The sequence below is a fragment of the Bactrocera latifrons genome, unplaced genomic scaffold, assembly GCF_001853355.1.
Source record: "Bactrocera latifrons isolate USDA-ARS-PBARC rearing strain unplaced genomic scaffold, ASM185335v1 scaffold_151, whole genome shotgun sequence".
NCBI classification, from domain to species: Eukaryota; Metazoa; Arthropoda; class Insecta; order Diptera; family Tephritidae; genus Bactrocera; species Bactrocera latifrons.
This window is the reverse complement of record NW_017534975.1, coordinates 78636-91640: the sequence shown is the minus strand read 5'-3', so window position 1 is coordinate 91640 and position 13005 is coordinate 78636. Positions and strand designations below refer to the sequence as shown.

At 36.7% G+C, this 13005-nt stretch overlaps 1 protein-coding gene across 1 annotated transcript in view; it reads right to left on the bottom strand.

Annotated features, from left to right (window-relative positions):
* Nucleotides 1–428: 428 nt before the first annotated feature.
* Nucleotides 429–13005, bottom strand: part of LOC108965955 (Down syndrome cell adhesion molecule-like protein Dscam2) — a gene marked incomplete at its 5' end in the record, with an annotated part of 86620 nt that continues 74043 nt past the window's right edge. Inside the window, 4 exon segments of the mRNA XM_018928641.1 lie at nucleotides 429–4268; nucleotides 7875–7962; nucleotides 12076–12660; nucleotides 12740–12998. Coding sequence (XP_018784186.1) covers nucleotides 3287–4268; nucleotides 7875–7962; nucleotides 12076–12660; nucleotides 12740–12998 — 1914 coding nt within the window.

Genomic DNA, 13005 nt, shown 5'->3' with positions numbered 1-13005 from the left:
TTATGTAAATCTAAATATTCTTGGAAATATAAGTGACGCACAATTTAATTTAATTTATTTTATTCAAGTAATTTTTGTAATTTGCGGTTTCTTTTTTACTAAATTTATTTATAAAATTTTTCTTTGCTGCTTGCTGATTTTATTTTATTACCTAACCTTCGTTTAATTGATAACATTTATTTAATTTTTTGATTCAAACTTATAATTTCACTTAAATACCATACAGTGTATGCGCGTTGTTATAATGTCTTAAAATTTTTTTATATTCATTTTTTTTTTTCTAAAATTTCTTAGTATTACTTATAAAGCACAAAAGTAAACATCGAACTTATATTACGGAATCCCGAATTTAACTTCAAGCAGNNCGCGTTGTTATAATGTCTTAAAATTTTTTTATATTCATTTTTTTTTTTCTAAAATTTGTTGCGCCTAAATTTTTAATTTTTTCTTAAATACATAGTTAGTTCAAAAGTTTGCAAATTTTTATAAAAAAATTGACGCTTTAAATTGATATCGAGGGTTAATCGCAAATTCACGGTTTCTGCTGCTACCAAACTGTCTAATTTTGTTGTCTATGGGCTTGCAGGGGCTTATACCGTTATAATTATTTTTAATAATTGTTAATGATTTATTGACTTCTTTACCTTATTGACTAAAATAAACGATATTAACGTTTGTTTCTATATATGTACACACATACAGTCGTTAAGATAACTATGTAATTTCTCAGTATGTTCAGTTTGTAATATTGATATTTGGTTTCGTGTTCGATATTTGAGTTTTAAATGCATATATTTAAATGCTTTCAAATACTTCGTTATAGTATATATGTACACAATATTAAAAAAGGAGTTCGTTTATATTTATGGTAATTAATTCTTCATTTGTAGATTTAACTAATTAACAGTGTGTTGCTTATGCTTATAAATATGTATGGTATATGTAATAATCAACTTATCTAATGCAATTTCCTTTGCTCTTTTTCTACAAAATTCTGTTCTTATTTTTAAACATTTCTCACCACGAATCGCTGAAATTGAAGTCAATTCCATAAACTAACTGAAAACGTAGTTAATTAGGGTAGAATTTATATAGTAGTATTAGTTAATCATATAAAAAATTTATTTTAAATAAACTAGCTTTTTATATCAGAAATCAGTATATTTAACTATACGCCAAAATACCTAAGCACTTCTGACTTTCCCAATACAGAGCTTAGCAATAGCAACATCTCAAATATTTTGCAGTCAGATAAGAAAAATCAACAAAAATTTTTTCTCCAGCGTAAAGAATTTTACTGGAAAATGTAATCAATCGTCAAAAATTTTTTCCACTTAGCTACGTATATGGAAATTGAGAACCTTCGGTACTAGACTGTATAAGAAGGATTTGGCATTAAGTATACGTTTACAGATACAATTGTAAACTATTAAACTAACATATCTACAAAGTACCCATAATACTCGTAGCATCTTCAAAACAATCTATAAAAAATGATTTTTTTTCACAGTTGGAAAGACAAAGCTAAAAGAGCTCGCAGCAAAATTCAGTTCTATAGTAAAAATGTGAAAAGATAACAGAAGAAGGACTCTCTCCAAAGCAAAACTTTTGAAAAAGTGAGACTATGTAATGAAAATGGAAGAAAATATTCATGAAATTATTTTAACTCAGAAACATGGAAGGAGGGCTAAGTTCAGTTGAAGGCGAACAGCCAACTATAGATACTGGGCTCTACATATTAGGTACCTAGCGGCTTGAATAGTTTTAAATAATGCCCATCGCACATTTTAGTACTTTTTAACAGTTTTATATGGGAAGTGAACCGAGTTATCTCCCGATTTTATCAGATAGGGGTGCTAAAGGGATTTGCCGTGATCGAATTTGGTTCTTGTAGCTAGCTTAAGTGGTTTAGTGCAGAGCCATACCCATTTTTCAGTCAATGTCACTTACAACTGTGTTCCCCTGTTATTTATCTTGATATGGTCGTTGGTTTATATGTTTTCATTTAATGGCGTTTTATAGGCGTGGCATTGGCCAACCAACATATATGCCAAGTACTCCCATTACGGAGCGGAAATGTTGTCTAAGACGCTGCAACAAAAAATCTATTTAATACTGAATGCTAAACACTGCTCACGAACTTGTTTTATTACAATGATGTTTTAATGATTCGCCATTCTCCTAGTTTACCACCCAAAAAGAAAGACAGTATGGTTGGGAAATGACTCCAAAATCAAGTTTGGCATTATAGTTCATAAAAAGTGTATCCTTGCAGCACAGGTCATGCAATTTTGTAGAAATATAATAATAGGAAATGTGCCAGAAAGCTTGATAGCTCTCATGAATAAAGATTCCCGGAATTTGTCAAAAGCAGATTATTTCGGTCTTGTTCTCTCTCTAGCGTCATGATACCCTTCGAAAAATTGAATATAGTGTCGGCTTACTGGGAAGCAAAATTGCGGACTAAAATCATCTCCTAAACAGTTTAAGACAAGTAAAAAAAGAGTCAAATTCCTCTCTTAAACATAACAGTCTAATATTATCATATTTTCTGCAAATGTTGTGCGATGACAAAATCTTTTGAGATGGCTCCCCTCTATTGATAGTAATTCTGCGGATAGGTTATGGTTCTTACGTAAAAGTGTCGATGAAATGGATCTGATAGTTAGCGCTTTCGATTATGTTCATCATTCACTCATTTGTCCGTTCAAGCTAACGGTTTCGAGAACTCAATTGTAAACGAAATGCCACTTTTTACCTCTAATTAATTTAACTAGGCGCCATTCGCCATAAATACTGCAATTTTATAAATTTACATGGATTAGCGTATAGCCTAGTACATACAAACGTAACACATATCTAAAAGTATGCTATTTTTTGGAGATGTGTAGAGCTTTGTGTCTTATGGCTTTTACGATATACGAAAGCGATACTTCTTGGAAGATTTCCTTTTTGTGAATGTCGGTGAACTTAAGAACACACCCGTCGTTTAATTCTAAATATATTTACTTTATATTTGTCGCTTGTGATTAAATGCTGCAGAAAAGTCTTTGGTTGCGTCTTCGTTTCGATCGATTGTTACCCCTAAACCAATAATGATTCTCCTTTTTACGTTTTCTCCGCTGTTTTGTTTTCTCATGAATATATATGACGTAATTCTAGTATAACCGTTAGAGAGATTCGCTTACTTGATATGCAGAATTCTTCAGTTCTTTTAGGTTAATTATGTCGTAAATTCCAATGTTGATATGATCTTCCTTGATGTGCTGCTACCAGACTTTGATGTTTAGACCTTACCTTTTGCCAGACAACTGTTGTTATCGCTGAAGGCCGAGGGTGGACTTAGATTCTTCTCGCTAATTATATTATGGAACTCATCAGGTATGCCTGAATTACTATTGCTCTGCGGTGATTCACCATAATTGTTTGCATTTAAGCAAGTGGTACTCGTGTCATATGCTTTGTTGCCTCTATTGTTGTGTGCATGCCCTGAGAGACTGCTGCCAATTGCGAGCGTATCACTATTGCTGAGCGTCTCCATGGCACGATAGTCAAAGAAAGTAGACATGTTGTCATTGGGTATGCCGAGTAGATGTAATGGTTCGATGCTGGTAGGCAAATGATGGCGATAATTGTCTTGGTTATTGCCATCCAAGCCGCCAACAGCACCACCACCAGCGCCACCGTGTTTGTCACCATAGCTAGATGAAAGCAGTTTGCCTTTGCGGCGTGGTGTAATTGTCAGAAAGTCACCATAGCTTTTGTTGTGACAAGCCAATGCTGCACCGCTGACAACATTATTACTACCGTTGTTTGTGCCACCGCCAGCGCCAACGCCGCTTGGACGTTTTGCATTTGGCGCTTGCATGATTGTTTGTTGGTTGTTTGATTGGTTGTTGGGGGGTTGTGGTGCGGCATGCTTCAGAATTTCGACATATGAACCCGACTGGACAATATGCGGGGCGGGGATGCTGTTAGTTGTACATTGGAACTCGCCGGCGAGGAGGAAGTTACTGCCGCTGTTGGAATTAGTATCGGTAGCTTTTGATCGTACTTTGCCACCGGATAGACCGCTGGGCATATTTGTATTGTTGGTTGAATTTTGGGCAGATGTGGATGTGGATGCTGATGTGGATGTTGATGTGGATGATGTTTGTCGCTGGTGATGGTGATGCGATTGTGACTGTGCACCACAGGCAATTGTTGGTTTCGGTTGTTTTGGTGGCGGGTCAAAGAGCCGGTAGTCGAAGGGCACGGGGTCCATGCTGCTGTTGAAGATAATCCACAAATACGATTAGCTGCATTAATATGAGTTGTCGGCAGGAATTAGAACAATTGGGAACTAAAGTTTGGGGGATTATTAGAACTGTGCTGATTAGTATTTAGTAAAACATGCAAATGAATGCGGGACAGCATGCAAGTATGTGAGTTTAAATAACATAAACGGTATGGATTATTTTCAGAAAATTTAACCGAAATTTGTGGAACACAATATTTTATTGATGATGTGCGCATTTTTGAACCCAAAATTTGTTGATAGTTCACAAATGTTTGAGTATTATATGAAACAGCACTTTCATGGATAGCGTGAAATTACTTAATCTTATTTTGCATCGAAAAGTATTTATTTACCGAGGTCACAACTTAGATGTAGAAGGTCTCAGTATATATATTATATTTGGTTTTGCGAAAGTCTTAACTCAAAACTCAACTTATGTTATTCTCGAAAGTAATGGGTTATTAATTTAAGGGGAATCTTGCTTTTGAGTATTCAAAAATCGATTTTTTTGTTTAAATATTTATAAATATTGTCTAAGAATACGTCCCCAAAGTTATAGATGGGAGTTCGATGTGTTTTCGAAGCTAGAAGGAAAATAGTGACCGAGCGTCTAGCAGATATATGAGCGATTGGGCAGAAAGCGAAAATTTTGACACGCGATTTCTCGGTTGTTCAATTTTGCGATTTTACTGAATTATCGGTCAAGATAGAAAAAAAAAGCTAAACGTCATATGGAATTGAGGCAAAGTTTATTATCCTTGTCATTAAATTATCTTCTATTTAAACTAAAAGATACTAGGAAAAGTTTTTAAATCACATAAGATAACATTTTTTTGGTCAAAAAACACTTTTTTAAATGTTTTAGAAATTGTATAATTTTACACTTCTTTTGGTGATTTTCTTGGTCTAAACAGAATATAAGTTATTAGCAAATATGAATCTTCTTTAACTTTTTGTTTCCGATAAAAATTGCGACCTGAATCCTGCCCGCTGCAAATGCGAGATGAATCGGTCAATTGCTTCCCAAAGGCAGAATATTATAGATTTCGTTTCTAAAAAAAAAAAATCGGATGATGTTTAAATATATATAAAGCGTACAAATTTCGGATTAATTAATTATTACTTTTCCCAAAAACACTTCAAAAAAGTCGATTTTTTAAGCCACTAAAGCAGGCACCCCCCTTAAGCAATTTCATGAGATGCGTAGTCGCGAAGTGTGCAAAAAGTAGTAAAAGCAGAATTTCTTTTTTATTAAAATATTAATGAGATAATTTTTATTCAACTTCAGTCAAACACGCTACTTATTTGGGGAATATACTCATTTTAAATATTTTGGTTTTAGGTAGCCTTACGTTGAACATACTTGTACTACTACTTGTATGAGCACAAAATGATAATAATTTTTTCATAATTTTAAATTTTCTAATTTATTCTTCACAATCTATGTATGTTGTTCCCTCAAGCAATTATTAAAGTAAATTTTCGGAAACTAAATGTCGTCAACTGACTTAAAATGGTTTCCCAAGAGCGGTCGTTTGAGTTTGCTATATAACCAGAAGCCACACGGACCTAAATCAGGCGAATACGGTGGTTGCGCCGCGATAATGGTTAAAAATTAGGCGAAAAACTCACAAAGAATTAATTCAGTGGCGACGGCACACTGTCGTAGGCCCATAATTCTCGTTTCTTTTTACGAATACCTTCGCGCTAACGGCGTGTACCAGTCAAATAATATTCCTTGTTAAGTTTGGTCGGTCGAAAGGAAGGATAGAGCCACACCTCGATAATCGAAGCACACTATCAACGTAAACTTGTTTTGTGACCTGTTTGGACGTGGTTTTTCGGTTTGGCTCACTTTTGCTACATATTCGGCCGATTGATTGTCTTTTTCCGTGTCGAAAGCATAGGTTCAAGATATATCGCCAGTAATAATACGTTTAATGACATCTTGAATGAATGGTGTTGAGACGTTAACGCGATGTTGTTTTTCGAAAAATTTTAGTGATTTTGGAACCAATCGTGCTTTTACTTTTCGAAGGCCCAAATATTCTATTAAATGGCAGAAATTGCATTTTATTAAAAAACATTACGTAGGTCTTTTTTCAAATTGATATGGTAACGTGATTCGACCTCAGCCAAAAACGTTAGGAGATAAGATAATATTGTTATTTGGAACATTGAACTTTAAGAGAAGAGCTAACTGTGTATGAAGAGTTAAGCGATCGAATTCAAATATTTGAATGTATTCTCTAACTTCCACGGAATAATTTAACATTTCAATATAAACTGAACATTGCAATTAAYAAAATATTAGAACTGAGTGATTAACATTTATGAATATATGCTGTATAAATGTTTGTGTGTGTAGGCGAGTGCATATTAGAGTTTAAAAGTATTCAGTGTTGAAAAACACATCAACTACAACACTAATGGCTTGCCTATTGGAAAGCGAGCGCTTGTGATATCCGATGCTATCGCTACTACTGCTGCCGCTGCGCGAATTCGGCGGCTTTGCGCAGTTGTTGATGACATGTGTGGTTGTTGGGGTGTTATTGGATATGTTGTTGGTGGTGGTGGTGGTGGTGATGGTGCTAACCAATGCTTGGGGACTTGTATTGCTGCAAATGATTGTCTCGTGGTTGTTGCTGAAAATGTTGGTGATTGGGGGGGTTGTTGTTGTCGCTATGTTAGTATTGATGTTGGTGACACGCTCATGCTTGGATGAAGTCGATGTTGATGATGTCGACGAAGCGAAACGATATGGTGGTGATGGTGATAATGGCCGTGCGGCCGGCGTGGCGCTGATCAGTGCTTGCGGTTGACGTTGCTGCTGATGCTGTTGCTGTAGTTGCAGCTGTGCGGGTGACGTGACTGATGAACGTTGTGGCAACATTTGCTGCAGCTGATGGGGTTGTGCGGCCTGACCATGCAACTTCGACTTTTTATTGCCCGCTTTGGCTGCGGCGGCTGCTGCTGCTGCGGCTGCCAGTGAACTGCACTGCTTGGCTGTGATGGGTGTTTGCACGTACTGTGAGTGGGCGGAAGGGTTTTGGGGAGGTGCTTGACGTTCGGGTGCATGCAGGGCACTGGATATGATGCGTGTAGGTATAATGGCTTGGAAAAAGGTGCGTGTGGATTTGAGTGCAGTTGGCGTTGCAGTTGTTGTTTTAGTTGCTATGTTGGTTGAAGGTTTCGGTGATTTAGAAGTGCGTGAGTTCTCTTTCTTGGAGTCTTTCTTGTGAATCGGCAAAATATTTTCTAAACATACATATATATATACATATACGTAGGTATATTTATGCAAAATTACTTAAAGAAAATACTGTAGGACACAAAATTGTCGAACGGTTGTTGTGTTTTAACTTTTGGCTTGCGGGTTAGTAAATGTTTGGGTGTGCTGTGTTTCGTGTTTGACGTGTTTAATGCGCGCAAAAGTGGTTAGTAATTAAGATGAGTTTTGGTGGTGGTTTGATGATTTTGCTGACGTTGGGCCGTGGTAGTTGTAGGTACTACAGGTCGGTGAGGGGGTTAGTTCGAGTATTTGTAATGCTTGCAAAATCTCAAAATGTGTTAATTAGTTAAAATAGGTACTAACTTACTATGAAGTTGAGGCCTACTGAATACTGAAAGACGTTCCTTGTTGCCTCCGGCATTACCACCACTGCAGGGACTATGACCGTGCGCTGTAAGTATTAAGAGAAATATTTTAATTTATAATTGGACAATTGAACTAAGTTTATATTTGATATTCTAGCATAGAAGTAACCTATATTTCGCGTTGTATAATTGCGATCAGGTTATGCTATAAATCGTTCGAAATTTAAGGTTTTGTACCCAAAAAAAATTATATATACAATTTATAATATTTTGACTCAGGTGAAACTCAGAAAATAGAAACTACTTAACCCAATTTTAATCTATAAATCGATAATATTATACTAGGATAAAAAGTGGCCTTACGAGAATGTCAGTTCTCTGTGAGTGGTGCATATCAAAAGAAACTTGCCAGTAATGCCGGGAGTTTAGTTTGAAAATTCTTATAAATACACATACTGCTTTTGTCTGGAAAGTAAAAGGGATTTTCTTCCACTGTGACTGTACTCTGGATTCGGTAGAGGGCGTTCTAGCCCTTCTTGCTAACGAATGAGCGGCTGGTCAGCTGTCTCCGAGCACCTGGGGATTTGGGATAAACGCGATTAAACTCTGTGTGAAACTCGGTAAATCTGTCACAGAGACGTTTGAAGCAATCAAGCAGGCTTACCCAGATGTTACTTTAGCAGGAAGTGGTGTGTTTCGGTAGCAACAGGCCTTTTTGGAGGGCCGGGAAGAGGTGCCTTATGAAGACCGTGCTGGGAGACCTGCGAGTTCCACAAAAACTGACATAGCGACTCGTGTATATAGTAATGAGAATGTCTTCGTGACGCAGAAGGAGCTTATTTTGAAAATTTTTAAAGAATTTTAACTATTGTTTCTACAATTTTTTTTTAATTGACTGAGTCCTATTACTTTCCGGACAAACACTGTATAGTCCGGACGTGCCGTTCGGTTCATCCTAACAGTGCAAGCTAAAACCTTCAATTTAATACAAAAATATTTCTATTTTTTTACTAGCCTTTATATATACCAAATAATATTTTATAGAACTGTTTCAAGACTGTTTTCTCAAAGGGGCCCAAGCAAAGGAATATTAGCATCTGCTTGAAATAAAGCGGTAAACCACAGAAAAGAGAAGTTTATATCACACTCGCGTAAATTGCGGGAATTCCCGTCATTCATGTTTCCTTCAATAAAACAATTGCGGGAATTCCCGCGCTATTTGAATAGGGCTTTTCCACCGTCAAAAATGGTTCACTTCTTATCACTGCACATTTTTAGTGTTAGTAAAGTCGTCAACTACCATCCCTGACAGACCAACCGCAATTCAAACAAATTTAATTTGGGGAATCCCAGTTCAAAGTTAACGTGCTAGTCATTTGTTGTTTGCTGAGGGGAAGATTCAATAAAACGAAATGCGGGAAATCCCGACAAAAGTGCATAGGAAATTCATGTGGTTGAAATTAATTGATTCTCTGAGTGTGATAAATGCGAAAGTTTAATTTTTCTTGCAAAACTAAAACAAAATTTTTGCCCAAGTTGTACATGGTATTTTGTAATAAAATATGGCTAATAAAATATTGCAAAATTTGGTGGACGAAATATTTGGTGATTCAGAAGACGAATATTCATTAGACGAAGAAGTTTACTTCCACTGATGACGATGAGAGTGAAAATAGCACAACATATCAGGAAGATTCCATCTACAAGGACGATACCGATATTTGCGAAGTTGAGTGTGACGATATTTGGCGTGAAACAACAAAACCAATACCACTTTTCCCCTTTGCTGCTACTTGGGGAGTTCAGGATGAATTTGATAGCGAAACATCCCCGCTAATGATATTTGAAAAATTTTTTGATAATGACGTCATGGAGTTATTACTTTCTTCCACCAATGCTTATGGGATTCACTGGGAAGATATTGACCCTAAGCCTTCAACGCGAAAGCGGCCTAAGAGGCAATTTACTGCAATAACAAAATATGAAATGCTTAAATTTTTAGGCATGTGCCTATTACAAGGCCAAAACCGAAAACCGTCGATAAGGAAAATATCTTCGAAGGATATCTTATATTATCAACCAATATTGGTGCTGTAATGTCTGGAAGACGTTTTCAGCAAATTCTAAGATGCCTCAGCTGTCATATGCCTTATCAACAAAAATATCAAGATAAAAAACTGGAAAAAATAATGCCGATGCTCGATTTGGTTTTGAAAAACTTTCAAAAGGCGTATAAACCAGATACAGCTTTGTCTTTAGATGAATCGCTTACGCTTTTCAGAGAAAGGTTATCCTTTAGACAATACAACAAGGGAAAGCGAGCTCGGTATGGTATAAAGTTTTACGAACTTACCACAAAGGATGGGTATATTTTAAATGTAAAAATATATGCTGGAAAAGATATTGGTGAAGAGGTCACAGGATCCAAAACAAAAGCTGTAGTTTTAAAACTTATGGCTCCATACCTCAATCGTGCTCATCATTTGTATATGGATAATTATTATAACAGCATTGATTTGTCTAATACGCTACTGCAATATAAAACCCATTCTACTGCCACTTTACGTTCCAATCGTAAGCCGAGCCGTAAATTTATAATCAGTAAGAAACTGAAAAGAGGCGAGTATATTTGGCGAAGAACAGGAAATGTTTATGTGACAAAATGGAAAGACAAACGTGACGTTCTGTCCATAACTACGGCACATCAACTACGTCTAATCGAAATTACTAATAGAAGAGGCCAAAAGAAGATGCAGCCAATAGACATTGCTGCTTATAATGAGAACATGGCAGGAATTGATCGGTCCGACCAATTATTGTCTTATTATTCAAGTCCCAGAAAAACAATTAGATGGTATAAAAAGGTTTTATTTCACATACTGGACATGGCTGTATGGAATTCATTTTTCATACACAAACAGTTTCATCTGAACTGCTCCTTTATAGATTTTCGTGAAGAACTTATAGTAAGCTTGTTCAATCTACAGGCCAATGTTACTGAAGGCAAGGATTTGGTGAATCTCGTAACATCTCACAGTCGCCCTCCAAAAGCGCAAAATGCGACTTGTCCAATAGACATGAGTACCCGTCACTTCCCGGAGAAAATTCCCTTCGCTTTCGGACATAACAATCAAGGGAAAAACAAAAGTTACCAAAAGAGATGTAAGGTGTGTTCAGAAAACGGAGTCCGGAAGGAGACAAGCTTTCAATGCAAGAACTGTCCTGACAAGCCAGCGCTATGACCCGCCGAATGCTTTGAAATATATCATACCAGACAATAATATTTGTATTTAATAATAAGTTGAAAAAATAAAAATATTTAAGTAAAAATAAAGAATTAAGAATTAAAAATAAAGAATTCAGAATTAATTTAAGGAATTTCCGAAATTTCTTTCGCACATATAAAAATGCTCTTGAAAAATTAAATGCCGGAATTCCCTAATTTGTTCACACTATTAAAAAAAAATTAACCTGTAGAAAAAAAGCGGGAATTCCCGCTCTTCAATTTTGTATGGAAAAATTAAGTGATTATCTGGCTGGCACCCGCTAAATTCAAATGAACGCGAACGTGATATAATACCGTTTCTTTTAAACCATCTTCAAATAATAATTATCCTTTATGTTTAAGCTGTCTAGAAACTCGTTGGTTCGCTAGCGTCATAAAGGAAACCATCGCTTATTTAGAGATTCTGTATGATAGAGTCTAAAATGTCTGGAATTCTATTTTCGATATATACTCGTATGTTATATGTTACGACGTTCGTCAAAGTCTTTACTGATTAAGAAAACCTCGAGCAATTTAAAAGTTGCAGAAACTCAGTTCGGCCGAAGGTCAATAAATGTCTCACGTGGAATCTTAAAAGTCAACAACACGAAGGTTAACAAATACTGTTGAGTTATTTACTATTAGTACTGTAACTCTATTAGATATTTATGACTTACAAAATTCAAGATAAGAAAATGTTGGCGCGAATAATTACTGTGCACAAAAGACAAGAACCTCTTTTTGGGAACCTTTCCTTAGATATTCTCAAACAGCTTGGTCTATTTCCTACACGAAACTAGGTTTCAAGCATTAAAATCCTAAGTACATATTAGAAACATTTTCACAAGTGGAAGTAAAGTTTGAATGAAAGTCTTCTTTGGATAATATTAAATCAGTACTTTTAGCGTACTTTATAATTCATATGTATACTTACGATTATAGCCGCTATCGTCTAGATGTGAAGAGGACTCACGTCCGCTGCGACTTTCTTCACGTTCACGCATACGTTCACCACTCAAATCGCTATCACTATTCAAGCTATCGTATTCCTCCGACTCCGATTTGATTGCTTTCGAGCGTCGTTTATGCCGTTTTTCAGTATTCGTATGACTACATTCGCCCGACGCCGGGCCCGGTCCACCGCCTAAATTTGCATTTGAAGCGCTGCTGCCAATGCCCGCCGAAACCGAACGCTTCACCTTGGCACCCGTGCTGGAGAGGGTATTGTCGTCTGCAACACCACCGCCACGCGGATCGTACATTGCCGGCAGGCCTCCTTTGCGGTTGAGCGGTATGTTAGCCGATTGATTTTCATGTTCTGGTAAATGGAATGTAGCGTAAGGATAGATATCTTCAGAGTATTCAGGTATGCGTTCAAGCCCAGCAACCGATTCACGTGGTGATTGCTGGCATGATTTGCGTACCGTACCGTAGTATTGTTCACGATGTTGTATATCCTTGCAATCAGCACCATGCGGCCGCATCGAGTCGACATTCCGTGCAAATAGTTGACGTGGATCTACAGCAAACATACCAAATATGAGATACAAATAATTAATGCAAGTGTTTCTGCTATATATATTTTACATAATACTAACAGTTCTTGAAGCATATGCAAGCGCCGATTATAGCCAAGATCGTACCAAACACCGATGTTATAATCACCGCTATGAGATGTACATCACGAAAGAGTGTTCGCACCTCGGGTAAGTCGCCATGGTCTAACTCAGCTGAAAGTCCGTTAAAATGCAGCGTCTCAAAGTAGTACTCCTTAATCGTGGATCCAGCATTATTGTGCGCCGCAACCCGCAAGTTATATGCAGCTCCAGGCTCCAAATCGCCGATTGTATAGCGTGTCTGCAAG